The sequence below is a fragment of the Mustelus asterias genome, chromosome 3, assembly GCF_964213995.1.
Source record: "Mustelus asterias chromosome 3, sMusAst1.hap1.1, whole genome shotgun sequence".
NCBI classification, from domain to species: Eukaryota; Metazoa; Chordata; class Chondrichthyes; order Carcharhiniformes; family Triakidae; genus Mustelus; species Mustelus asterias.
Genome location: NC_135803.1, coordinates 48648437 through 48663112, shown reverse-complemented (window position 1 = coordinate 48663112; position 14676 = coordinate 48648437). Strand labels below are relative to the sequence as shown.

The 14676-nt window shown below is 42.2% G+C and overlaps 1 protein-coding gene across 1 annotated transcript in view; it reads left to right on the top strand.

The window, feature by feature from the left end:
* Positions 1-340: 340 nt before the first annotated feature.
* vamp2 (vesicle-associated membrane protein 2) overlaps positions 341-14676 on the top strand; it is a 116190-nt gene continuing 101854 nt past the window's right edge. Inside the window, exon 1 of the mRNA XM_078208620.1 lies at positions 341-498. Coding sequence (XP_078064746.1) covers positions 497-498 — 2 coding nt within the window. The 5' untranslated portion in view covers positions 341-496. The remainder of the gene's footprint in view (positions 499-14676) is intronic.

Here is a 14676-nt window from a genome sequence, read left to right as displayed (position 1 = left end):
TTTAGGCCTACATGCCTTCATTGAAACCAAATTTGCCACAGATTTTTTGCCAATTCAATTAATCCATTCGTGTGTGTTGTAATTTGATTCTCCCATCTATATTGCTGACAATGCCAGCTGTATTTGTGCCATCGCTAAATTTGGACACACACTCTCTCTCCAAGTCTATTCATTTGACTCCCTGTGAGTGTCTTTATTTGGTTCCCCCCCGCCCCCACCTTCCGAGTCTCTTTATCTGTCTCTCTCAGACCCTGTTTGTCTTTGAATGACTAGTTGACTCTGCTGCCTATTTTTGGCTCTGCCCCCAGGAGCCGAACTACCCGGATCATTGACGTCAGGCGGCTGCTGGAAAAAAAAAGCCATCTTTGTTGCGAGCCCAGGGACGGAGCAGTCGGGAGAATCCTGTTGAATATCCCAAAAAACTCCAGTGAGAGGCAGAGACAGCGAGAGAGAGGGAGGGAGAGAGAGGGGAGAGAGAGGAACAAAGAAGAATACAATGTAAGTACATTAAGCACAACACACACACACACACAGAGGGGTTGGTAGTCAGCACTGTAATACTATAGCACACATACAGCTCTCTCCAGGCTTTGATGTACAGATTAGCTGATCCTGTCGTTCACAGGTGAAGAGGCTGCTGTCCTCCCGCGTTAGTGCTGAAAGACTGAGCAAAGTGTCCATTCCGACTCAGTTACCCAAATGTCTGGAAGAGAGTGGCTCAAGAAATGAATGTTGGAGACTTGTTGCGGTGCTGCTGAGACCAGCCAGCCTCCCTCCCCTCAGTGTGAGCAGCCCTCACGCTGGAAGTCGTGGAGAAAGAGCAACACGTTTCCCATCGAAATGGTTGCGAGGTGTGGCACTCTTGCAGCACCCAAGTAGCCGTGTCTGTTTGTTTTTTTTTCATTTACTTTTGAATGTGCTGTGCCGCATCTTCATGTTTAATATGTGCCGTGACTGACACTCTGTCCAACAGGGGAAAACACTGTGGACGTGTCTGGAAAGTTAGCCCCCCTACTTTAGGCAATCAGTGGGTGGTGATACGACGATGGTGAAGCTTGAAGCTGGAACGATTTAATCATAACCCTAAATCCCCAAAGGAATTGAGCCTAACTTCGGAAAATAAATAGTGTGATTCCCTAGGAGAGTGTTCTCTTTCTCTCGCCTATGGAAATTGCATGGCAGATGTTTGTAACAGGACACTATTTCCAAAACGGCGCTATTAATAGACTGTTAAGAGCTTAAAATCAGCTTTAACTAATACGTGCGCGATTAATGCGTTTGATACAAGTGTCAGCGGATTCTTAAATTGACGCCCATGTCAGGTGTAAGTCTATCCGGATACAAATACAAAATTCTGTGGATGCTGGAAATCTGAAATAAAAGCAGAGAATACCGGAAATATTCAGCACGGATCTGTGAGGTTTCCCCCGCTACTGAGCATTAGGGCAACCGGCAACATTATACCCAAGAGTGACTTGTTTTGGTAGCAAATTGACTTTGGATTCCCTTTCTCGCATGTTTATCATGTTGAGTCAACGCACCCACTTTCCATGCAGTCTGACCAGTCCCTGTCATCCAGCCGGAAACTCATGAGAATTTCAAAGTGACATTGTCATCCTTTGAAATAAAAATGCATACATTGTATTTCTGAATGTAACAAAGATGTAGCTAAGGTGAAATTGCAACTGGAGCCCAGTGCGTTTGGAATATCACAATACATGTATATTTTATATCCAAACAGGATATAATTTGCGCGTTTGAATTTTATTTCTGTATCCAGAATGTGATTTTTGAATATTTTCTTCTTCCTCCCACTCCACCATCATCAAATGCTCCCAGGGGCACTGGTATCCCTTGGATACCTCAGTCAAATGGTCAGGTTCTATGCATGTGAAACGTGAGTGGTCGCAACTATGGGCGAATCATAATGGAAGCCAATTGAGGTCTCACCCAGCAAGAATTGCTGCATAGTGACCGGCATTGTAAACTCTCCCTCTCTGCACCCCATCTTCCCTGTACCGATATTCGTGACACAGTCCAGTAGTTGGACGTGGAACCTCATGTTGCTGAAACTTGTTGCCACACAGCACTTTGTACAGTCACGAACTAAGCTCTGATGAGGGTGAAGGGTGAAACATATTCTTTTTGACATGGAAAGTACAGCGGAACATTTTGAGAACATGAACACTTGTCACGTGATGTTTATTCATAAGCAGAGTGAGTGCCGTTCATAGATTGCTTAAATTCATAAACCCCCCGCACCCCCGTCCCGTTAATCATATTATCTGTGCATCAATCATACTCAAAAAATCAGACATTGTTCCTGTTGCCAAACATTTACATCAATAAGAAAGCTGTCATTAGCATGGAACGTGATATTTACCAGAAATTTTCAATCTGCTGTTAAAGTCTAATTGATTTCACCAGCAATTGCACTTTGTTGCATGAAATGGCCATGGCTTTGTCTTGGTTGTCGAATTAATGCATTATGCCTTCTATGATATGATTCTCCTATCCTGTATAAAACAATGTGTTAACCAATTTACCAGGAGCATTGGCATGGGAGACCCAAGAGCATTGTAGTAAAAGCTCAAATAACCCCATTCATGGAAGTAATTTTCAAATTAGAAAGTGGGAAATATACCACTTAATGTGATGCATTTAAATGTAGCAAATCTTGACTTTACTTTTTCAAGATGCAAACAGAAAGTAAAAGGTGACTTGTATAAGAGTCTCAAGGAGAGAAAGCACACAATGTATTAGACAGTTGACTATCAACCAAGAAGTGCCTGCAGCACTGGGCACGGTGACACAGCGGTTAGCATTGCTGCCTCACAGTGCCAGGGACCCAGGATCAATTCCCGGCTTGGATGACTGTCTGTGTGGAGTCTGAATGTTCTCCCCATGTCTGCTTGGGTTTCCTTCGGGTGCTCTGGTTTCATCCCACAGTCTGAAAGACGTGCTGGTTAGATGCATTGGCCATGCTAAATTCTCCCTCAGTGTACCCAAACAGGCGCTAGAGTGTGGCGACTAGGGGATTTTCACAGTAACTTCATTGACACTAATAAATAAACATAAACTTAAACTTAGGCATGGGAGGCAATAGCTAGAACAGTTAGCACCAGTCAGGCACCACAGTCATAGTATTGCTGCTACGTGCAAGTCAGAATGCATTGCCCAAGGAGCCACAGGACCGTCAGAATCCTAATCACAAAACTCTGCTGCCAGCATCTGCTCTTCCCGCAATCACTTTGGATGGAATGATAGATTAAGTAGCATACCTCTGAGAGGAAACACTCTGACACCGAAAGGCAGCATCAACTGAAAGTGCCAAAATTCATAACACACCTAAAAAAGGAAGTATACTGGCTGTTGCAAGTTTGCTGGATGTTAGTGCTCCGTGTTTATTTGTCAAAACAGCATAAATCCAGCATAAGATGACAATAGATGGAATTTAATGAACTTGAGTGTGAAAGTGTAAAATAAGATAGGTTGGACACAATTATTTGGCAGAAATGTTTTGCCCCTTTAAGAAATTATGTAATGTGCCATTCCTGGGTAGGCATCTTGTATTGGTGCCTAGCAGAGAAAACTTGCTTGCTGCATTATTGTATAGCTGCAAGCAAATTCCTCCTTGACATTTATGCTTGATATCAAGAGGCACAGATTGTGACTGTCACGAGCATTTCCATTTTTTGATATTACTGGCACTCCTATGCAAAGTTCAGTGCTTGTAAATCACCAAGTGTTGTCCCAATGGTGGCCCAAAACCTCGAGTATGAAAAAAAAAATTATATTCACTGTCCTCTGACTGAAGACTCTTGTTTTTTCAGTGCACCTCCTCTCTTGCACCAGTTCCACATGGGCAGGATTAGTACACTCCCTAAGTCTTTAATTGTCATTACATGCAGTATGAGCATATTTGTGCCTTTCCACAATTTAGCATCAGAAAATGTATGGTAAGCAATCTTTAGGCTGGATACCCTGATATTGCTAATAATTTATTTCTAGGCTATCGCTAATGTAAATGGAATTGCTTAGTTTTTAATATTATTAATATTGCTTAGTAACATTACAGTTTAATATTGAATAGGCGTGACGCATCCATGTGCTGAAAGCTAATTGATGTTGTCACTGAAAATAACATGAGAACCAGAACTGTTTTAAATCACCTCAAAACTTGGAATTGTTTATGCTATGGGGAGTTTAGTATGCTATGATTTCCAGTTACATTTTAGAAGCAATTCCAACAGAGATAGTAACTGCTTCTAAGTGGGTAAGAATTATGATTGTGAGATGTAAGATAAGAAATAGTCTGCTGTGTAGATACATTTTCCAAAGCCAACCAAGGCATTTGCAACTTTATTAATCATGATTGTGAGCTTGCTACTCTCCACTTCCTGTTGCTTTTTGGAAATTCTACATTTGGTTTCCAGTAATTTTCTCCTTTCTTTTCCAAAGGATATCACTCCTCTTAGGTTACAATTCCACAGGCACCGGCAGCTCCTTGTATCCAATCTAAGTCAGATAGTGAAGCATCAACAGCATATTTGACTGTGAAGGCATGGGTGTTGAACCTAGTCTTTATGGTGAAAGATACTTCAAACATCCCATTAATACTGAAGAATACAGAGGAGGAATTAATTACCATTACTAGAGAAGTAGTATTAGACAAATTAATGGGGCTAAAGGCAGATAAGAGCCCTGGTTCTGATGGCTTGCATCCTAGGATCCTAAAAGAAGTAGCTGCAGAGATAGTGGCTGGATTGGTTGCAATTTTCCAAAGTCTTGGGACTCTGGAGAAATAGCAGAGGATTGGGAAGTTGCCAATGTGACACCTCTATTTGAAAAAGGAGGGAGGCAAAAAGCGGGTAACTTTAGGCCAATTAGCCTAACATCTATTGTTGGAAAAATGTTGGAATCAATTATTAAGGAAGTGAGAGCAGCACATTTTGAGAATCATAATCTAATCAAGCAGAGTCAGCATGACTTCATGAAGGGGAAATCATGTCTGACTAATTTATTAGAGTTGTTTGAGGAATTTTCAACCAGAGTGGATAGAGGGGAACCAGTAGCTGTGTTGTATTTAGATTTCCAAAAGGCATTCGACAAGGTACCTCATAAAAGGTTACGTCATAAGATAAAGGCAGTGCCAGCCTGTGCCCCCGGTACTGCCCAAAGGGCAAAATGGCAATGCCCTTGGGCGGCCTATGCCCGATGGGCAGTGCCAAGGGGCTACCTTGGCATTTCCCATCGGGCACAGGCAAAGCCAAAGGAGCACCTAACCTCGCTAGTCCCCCTGACACTAAGGGACAATTTAACATGGCCAGTCAACCTAACCTGCACATCTTTGGACTGTGGGAGGAAACCGGAGCACCTGAAGGAAACCCACGCAGACATGGGGAGAATATGCAAACTCAAATATATCTAATTCCCTGATAATGCTTATTTGGGAATTCACTTAAATGCTGGTCATAATTTTCCATTTATTAATTTTAACTTTGTAACATGATCCTTTTTTATCATCAGCTTCAACTGAAGCAGCATTTTCTGCACCGTGTGGCAAATACATCAGTTAACAAGCTTAAGTTTGAAGAGCTTGTTTAAGCTCGATGTTCAGTTTTTGGTTCCCTTACCACAAAACTTCATATCCCAGGTGTCATCTGATTTTTCTTTAATGGAAATAATTTTAAGTCCTCATACTTTTCAGATCTTGGAGACTTAACATCTGGATAATATTTAATTGTCTGCAAAAGAAAGGAAAGTGCAATATTGATGGTTATTCAGCTTTCTCTATGCAGAGTGATTCAATATTCCTCCATGTTGTAGTTTTGTCTGCTGTCTTGATACAGACTTTGATAATGTAACTCTTATGCTTTTGCTGTTATGTTTTGGTTGCATATTTAGAAGACTGCTAAAAAGGAATTAATGAATTAAAAGAACAACTTTATGAACAAATGGATTCATGATATTTGCTACATGAAACACCGACTGAATTTTCCTTCAATGCAGACTGTTTGAAGGATGATACTATTTGTACACTGACTGCACAAAAGGGATGAGTCATCTTTTGTGAATTATAGCATATAGAAGGAGGCCAGTTGGTGCACAGTGCTGTTAGGCAAGGAGTTCCAGACTTTTGACCCCGCGACAGTGAAGGAACATAAATATGGTTCCAAGTCATGATGATGGGGGCGATTCTCCCAGCCTGCTGCACTGCTCAAGTAGTGCAGTGGGCCAGGAAACATCAGCAGCCATTTTGCGGGATTCCTGCTAGGCGTCACGGCCACCATGCATTTCCGAAGGTAAGTTTTTTGGCGTCAACCGCTCTGTGCCAGAAATTGGCCAAGGGAGCGAGATCTACTGGGGAAGAGCATCTTGGGGGGTGATCATGGGGGGGGTGGGGGGGGCGGGCTGCTGCCACTCTGCAAAAGGATCAGTGGGGGGGGGGGGGGGGAGGGAGTGAGGGCGATTGGGGCTGGCCAACTGGGTTAGGGGGAGGGGATTTGGGGCTGCCAGGGATGTCAAGGCTGGTCATTGGTGGGGTGTCAGGACTGTCATGGGGAGGAGATGGGTGAGGGGGTTGGGACTGTCCAGTGGGAGCAGGGGGGGTTTGAGGAGATCAGTGCTGGTAGGAGGGCTTGTGGGGGGGGACATAGGGGCTGGCCCGGGGAGGTCCAGGAGGCCAGCAATCGGGGTGGGGTGGTCAAAAGGTCAGCCATGGGAGGTTGTGGGATTGGCCAGCGATCGGGAGGCCAGCAATGGGGTGGGTTGGGGGGGGTGGGGAACTGCGCATTTGCCGATCTCCGCACTGACAGATCGGCATATGCACAGTGGTCCGCTCAGCACTGTGCTGCTGGCTTCCCGGGCGGGAATAGGCTCTGCCTCCTACTTTCCAGAGGGAATCATGCTAGTGTTCTTTGTGATGAATCACTCTGGTAAGTACGTTAAAAAAAATGATGGGATTTACTCCAATTTTCCCACATGAGAACTTAGAATCTTTTGGGAGTATCTCGGCTGTTGAGTAGCTTGGAAGGGAACTTGTAGGTGGAGCTGTTCCCATGTGTCTGCTGCCCTTGTCCTAAGTGGTAGAAGTTGCAAGTTTAGAAGGTGCTGTTGGAGGAGACGCAACAAGTTCCTGCCATTCATTTTGTAGATGATACACACTGCTGTCACTGCATCAGTGGTGGAAGGAGTGAATGTTTAGGGTAGTTGATGGGGTGCCTATTAAGAGGCTATTTTGTCCTAGATGTTGTACTTTTTGAGTAATATAGCTATGTTTCCTGATGATACAAAGTTAAGTGTGAATGTAGGCTGTGAGGAAGACACAGAGACTACAAAGAGATATAGACAGACATACGTGTATGGAAAATAAGGTGGTTGATGGAGCATAGGGTACAAGAGTAAGGAGGTTATGCTGAACTTTTACAAGACACTAGTTAGACTTTAGCTGATATCTAACTACTGTCTTGTAAAAATTCAGCATAATCTTACTCTGTGCCCTATGCTCCATCTATAGTTCTGTATGCCTCACTGTAGGAAGAACGTGAACACACTGGAGAGAGTGCAGAAGAGATTTCCAAGAACATTTCTAGGGATAAGAAACTTCAGTTATGAGGATAGATTGGAGAGGTTGGGATTGTTCTCCTTGGAGGGAAGAAGGCGAAGAGAAGATTTGGAGGTAGTTAGGTCACATCTAGAGTACAGTTTTGATCATCAGAAGAATGTGATCACACTAGAGAAGGTACAAGGGAGATTTACAAGGATGTTGCTGGGGATGGAAAATTTTAACGATGAGGAAAGATTAGATAGGCCGGGGTTGTTTTCTTTGAAACAGCGGAAAGTGCAGGGGAATTTATTTTAGGAGCAGAAAATCATGGGTAGAGGGTGGTGGGAGTCTAGACTCAATGCTTAATAGGGTGGTAGAAGCTGAAGCCCTTATCACATGTAAAAAAATACTTGAATGCCACAACCTACATGGACCAGGAGCTAGAAAGGGGAAGTTGGCCAGAAAGCTCTTTATTTGGCTGCACAAAATGATGGACTGAATGGTCTCTTTCTGTGCTGTAAACCTTCTATGTTGGTAAATCTGAGTCTGGGAGGTATTTGGAAGGTGAGTGAGCCATTATCAGCCCATCCACAGTCAGGTAAACAGAAACCCTTTAGCTGAATCTTTGGGTGGCAGCCTCCACTGGTTTCTTTAAGGACTGCTGGTCCGGCTACTATACATTTGAGGGACTTGATTGGTGCATGCACTGTGTATACTGAGGTCAGTTGTCAATCTCTTAAAGGAGATTGGCAACTGACCTGGCATTAGCCTTGATTTGCATAACATCAGCTTTAGGAGAACAGCAGGGATAACTATTGGGTGCCTGACCCAATATGACCAACAGCACACTTCAGTGTGAGTATGCCATGTTAAACACTGTCACGCCTGTTTTTCGCTCAAAAAAACAGTGGATGCACAATCACATTTTTTGGCCAATATTTTAAGTGTCTAATACCTGTGGTATCGTTTAATGCTGGGTAATAAGAGTACTCCCCACATCAGACAAAGCATTACTGTGTTAAAGGCAGTAATGTATTCAAAGGCAGTAATGTATTCAAGAACTTTAGATAACACAACAGAGAATGAGTGGATGGATTCTGACTACACCGACTGTTTAAGTTCATACTAAATAAATGTTAGTTTATATCAATCTATCATTAAAACGTTTACCATCTATGCACACTTGTCTGCAAAATCTTTATTCGTGATAATGCATTTTTGTTTTATTTTTGTTATTTTTACTTTATAAACTCTTATGTTCTCATTTATAATGAAAGCTACTTATCTAAACCTATTTTTCAAACTTTCCATCCGACAGCTGCGTCTTGGCCTCCCCACTTGACCACTGCCTCTTGTCTCTGAGGCTTCCCAAGTCTCCTATACTTTGCCAACTGCCCATTGTCAACATCTTGCAATTTGATTTTCAGTTTGGCTGTTCCAGCCTGCTATTTCCACATCAGCAGATAGGTCACCTGTCTGATGGAAGCGCTTGGAATGCTGGGCAGATGGGGATAAAGTAGGCTGCAAGAGAATAGTCAAGGTTCAAAACCCATACAAGAAGAGGATGGTAGGAGTCAGGAATTCACTGCTTGAAAGGTGGTGGAGGCAGAGACCTAATAACATTTAACAAGTATTTAGATGTGCACTTGTGATGAAAAAACATGGACCAAGAGCTGGAAAATGGGATTAGAATGGTTGGATGGTTTGTCTTATCTAGACAGCTATATGAACGGAGTGGGAATGGAGGGATACAAAAGAGTGGTCTAGTTTGGACCAGGGAGCGGCGCGGGCTAATTGTTCCTGGTTTCTCGTTTCAAGGCTTCATTCTACGATCATCTTGCTGGTGCCAGTACAGAGTGAGACTGCGGATAGTTGGGAACCTGTCTCGGGGGCAGGGAATTCATATGGTGTTCGTGGAAGTGGAAATGACTAGGGTTGGGAAGCATTTTCCGATCGGGGCCATTGTGATCTCCTGGACTCGTTTCGATCGCCTCAGGGGGTCGGAGAGGAATTTCCCAGATTTTTTTTTCCCCATATTGGCCCTGGGGTTTTTCACTCTGGGTTTTCGCCTCTCCCTGGAGATCACATGGTCTGGAATGGGGGGGTGGGGGTAAGTTAATAGGTTGTAATGAACAAAGCATCGTAGCTGTGAGGGACAGCTCGGTGGATAGGATATTGGTATGTAGATAGGCTGGAAAATTGGGCGGGGATCCTGGATTCAGGATTCAATCCTGGACCGGGGAGCGGCGCGGGCTTGGAGGGCCGAAGGGCCTGTTCCTGTGCTGTATTGTTCTTTGTTCTTTGTTCTTTGTCTTTGACCGGCACAGACTCAATGGGCCGAAGGGTCTTCTTCTGCGTTGCAGACCTCTATGACTCTAATATAAATTCTGAGACAGAGTGACATACAGATCTAAATATAAACTGGGAAATTTCCATAAAATCTCTGAGAGATTTTCCAACGAAGTGTTGTTGGATGGACATATTGCTGAAATGAATTCCCAATACGATGTACAGACAAAATATGAATGAGTGATAAATGACACACATGGCTAAAATGTCAGAGAGAGAGAGAGCAATACAATGAGAGGAGATTTATAGACAAGGACAAACAGAGGAAGATAAAAATCAATATTGGTGATAAAGATCAGATGCACTAATCAAGGGGAAGAAAGAAATGTTGGAAGCAGTGAGACGAGGCAAGGGAGAAAAGTCAGATGCAGGGACCAGAGAAGCTTCAGGACAAAGAATAATATAAAAATGAAGATCATGATTATATAGGAATAACAATGAGTGATTGATTATTGTCACATGTATTGGGATACAATGAAAAGTATTGTTTCTTGCAGACAAAGCATACCATTCATACAGTACAGAGGGGAGAAAGAAAGGATAGGGTGCAGAAGTTACCACACCGCAGGAGATCTATTAGCGTTTAAGTTATACTTAAGTTATGCTTTTTTGTGTGATTTTTGGAGTCTGTAATTTTCCAGTCTGTTACCAATTTCTTAATGTTTCTATTGACTGCTGCCATTATTACATTTATTCATTTAAGAGTCCCCAGCCTGCACAACACAATACTGTTTTTATTGACTTATAATATTTCTACATGTGTTACAATATTAATGTACACAGAATTACTCAAATGGCTCCATTGTGAAACTCTGTCCAGTTTGAAGCTCAGACTGGGAGAGCCTTGTACCCGATAGTTGATCTGCACCGAGTTTGCTGATTTTGGTGAAAGAATTGGTGGAATCCTACAACTGACTGTTATGATTCTAGCTCAGAAAAGGAAGAATCATGAGTTCCCAGTATTGATAAGAATCCAATAATTTCTGCTGGAAAGTGTACATTTGGGAATCTTAAAGATAAGGCCGAGAGATGACTTCCAATTTGCCGGCTATTTGTATTCATATCTGAAGGAAGACCAATTAAGCAAAGCAGGAGAAATCCATCAGTGCCCCCAAAATGTCCAAAGATTGACAAGCAGTTTGACAGCGAGGGCACAAAGATTATTTTTCCACTTGCGGATGAGGCTTTACCAAGGGCCCTAAAAATGAACAAAGCAAAATACTGGGAATACAAACAGAAAGTGCTGGGCGTACTCAGCTAGTCAGTACCATTTGTGGAGAGAAACAGGATGGAGAAGGCAGGAGCGATGAACAGTTCCTTTGGAGTGCTAGCATACATTAAGACGAATATTTGGTTATCCAAAAGAACCAAGGTGAATGGTCACCTTCTGTGCTGTAATTCTTTGAGGATGATATTATGCATGTGGAATAAGCGAGCATTCAATATAAATATATTAATCAGCACTGATGACAAGAAGCCTCTGAAATGGTACCTAATATTAGTCAGAGCCCACAAAAGAAGGGGGGAGGAATCAAACAGGAAATACACCACTGGTTATTATCAACAATGTGACTTTAAATAAGTTATTGCAATGGCATTAGAAAACATTGGAGAAAGGATTCATTACAGAGTGTGACTTGTAAATTAATTAATAAACGCCAATTTAAAAAAAAACATTTTGAAGAAACCCAAAGGCCCTTCTTAATACCGGGATGTTCAAAACCTGTCTGATATATTTACTCAGTTAGGTTTATTTTTCATGCTTCTGATCCTCCTCTATCAGAAAGTCACTCATTTGGAGCATGATTTTGTTTTGTTTTTGTGTTTGAAACAGTACGAGTACAATTAGAAGTGATGGTCAGTTTTAAAAAGATCAGCTTGAATACAGTTTATATCACGAGTTCTCAAGTGCAGGTCCACAGCCCCTAGGGGTCCATGAAAAGGCTTTGAAAGGTTTGCCAAACCTACAGATTATTTCTAAGATTTCCCATTGACTTTCTATTGCTCTACAATCGATGATCACTGGGGTATTACTGTCGATGATGTAGTTTAATTCCTAGAACCGATTATCTTTCAATGGACAGACGCTTGGTTTAAAGGATTGACAGCTCCAGTGTCAAGGACAAAGATCTCAAGCAGATGTGTTTGTAGAACAGGCGAAGGCGTCTGTTTGAACAGAGGCAGCCTGCTGCATAGGTGAGTGAGGCATGCAATATTCCAGGCCAGCCACATTTTTGCCTTTCTACATCCCGTCACACTGTGAGACAGACCTCAGGGAGCAGTGAATATTGCTCTTACAACCAGCTTATTAAATAAAATGCTTAATTCAGGAATGTATCAAGAGTAATGCAAAGCATGCTCCTGAGCATCTTACTCTGTCATGCGCTATAATGATACCTCTTATTTGTGCTTTTGCAAACATTTCATCTTAATTCCACACAGTAGCCTTAATGCCCATGAAATGATTTGGCAGTCAGTCTCCGTAATTGCCTGCCTTTAAATAGGATTGCAATACCAATGGCATTGATTTTGTGGGGACTGCTTGACAGACACTGGAGTATGATCTGTTGATCTCTGTCTGGAGATAAAGATGATATGAAAATATGTTCCATCTGAAAGCATGGTATCGCATTTCTTGATATTGCCAACGTTAATTCCTGTTTAATTGAGTGACAGGCTGAAAACATTAAACCATAATCTTCTGTTTTAAGGTCACAGAAGGCTTCCTTGAATGGTCAAACTTACATTTGCATTGTCCTTTTTAATTCTCACATAGGCTGGAGTTTGCAATTTTTGGTGGCAAAATTGACAACAATTTCTGGAGTTCCACATGCACAGGTAAATATGGAAATCCAGAAGTTGCTGTCAGTAATTCTATGCTTCAACATTGAATGGACTATTCAAGTATCCACAGTGTAATATCAAATAGAAATTACTGAACTAATGAGATCTTGCCTTTTACACGAAGTATCAATATTTACTGTTGAGAAAAGCATGGATGTTAGGGAACTTGGGGAAATAAATAGTGACGTCTTGAGGAGTGTACATATAACTGGAAGTCTTAAAGCGCATCCAGATAGATAAATCCCCAGGTCCTGATGAAGAGTATCCCAGGACATTGTGGGAGGCTAGGGAAGAAATTGAGGGTCCCCTAGCAAATGTTGTGCCTTTGTTTAAAAAGGGCTGCAGGGAAAAGCATGGGAACTACACACCAGTGAGCCTCACATCTGTAGTGGGTAAGTTGTTGGAAGGTATTTTAAGAGACAGGATCTACAGGCATTTAGAGAAACAAGGATTAATTAGGGACAGTCAGCATGGCTTTGTGAGTGGAAAATCATGTCTCACAAATTTGATTGAGTTTTTTGAAGGGGTAGCCAAGAAGGTTGATGAGGGCAGTGCAGTTGATGTTGTCTACATGGACTTTAGCAAGGCCTTTGACAAGGTATCGCATGGTAGGTTGTTGCATAAGGTTAAATCTCACGGGATGCAGGGTGAGGTAGCTAAATGGATATAAAATTGGCTTGACGACGGAAGCCAGAAGCTGGTTGTAGAGGGTTGTTTTTCAAACTGGAGGCCTGTGACCAGTGGTGTGCCTCAGAGATTGGTACTCGGTCCACTGTTATTTGTCATTTATATCAATGATTTAGATGAGAATATAGGAGGCATGGTTAGTAAATTTGCAGGTGACAACAAGATTGGTGGCATAGGGGACAGTGAAGAAGGTTATCTAGGATTCCAGTGAGCTGATGAATGGCAGATGAAGTTTAATTTAGATAAATGCGAGGTGATGCATTTTGGTAGATTGAACCAGGGCAGGACTTACTCAGTTAATGGTAGGGTGCTGGCGGGAGTTGTAGAACAAAGAGATCTAGGGGTACAGGTTTATAGCTCCTTGAAAGTGGAGTCACAGGTGGACAGAGTGGTAAAGATGGCATTCAACACGCTTGGTTTCATTGGTCAGAACATTGAATACAGGAGTTGGGACGTCTTGTTGAAGTTGTACAAGACATTGGTAAGTCCACACTTGGAATACTGTGTACAGTTCTGGTCACCCTATTAGAGAAAGGATATTATTAAATTAGAAAGAGCGCAGAAAAGATTTACTGGGATGCTACCGGGACTTGATGGTTTGAGTTATGAGGAGAGGCTGGATAGACAGGGACTTTTTTCTCTGGAGTGTAGGAGGCTTAGGGGTGATCTTATGGAGGTCTATAATGAGGTGCATAGATCAACTAGATAGTCAATATCTTCCCAAAGGTAGGGGAGTCTCAAACTAGAGGCATAGGTTTAAGGTGAGAGGGGAGAGATACAAAAGGGTCCAGTGGGATAATTTTTTTCACACAGAGGATGGTGAGTGTCTGGAACAAGCTGCCAGAGGTAGTAGTAGAGGTGGGTACAATTTTGTCTTTTAAAAAGCGTCTAGACAGTTACATGGGTAAGATGGGTATAGAATGATATGGGCCAAACACGGGCAAATTGGGACTAACTTAGGGTTTTTTTAAAAAGTGGCAGCATGGACAAGTTGGGCCGAAGGGCCTGTTTCCATGCTGTAAACCTTTATGATTTTAAATCTTAACTGTAAAAGCCTTTGAAAAATTGTAACTGAGTTTTTAAATGGTGTATAAATTATTTCTGAACAGCCTCTGGGAAAATGAATTTTATATGTAATGTCATATTCCTCTATTATGACAAATCACGCGGTTCCAACAATTTTTAAAAATGATATTTCGGCATCTACCCTAATTCCATGTGTATGCCCCAATGTTTTGTTTTTGGCT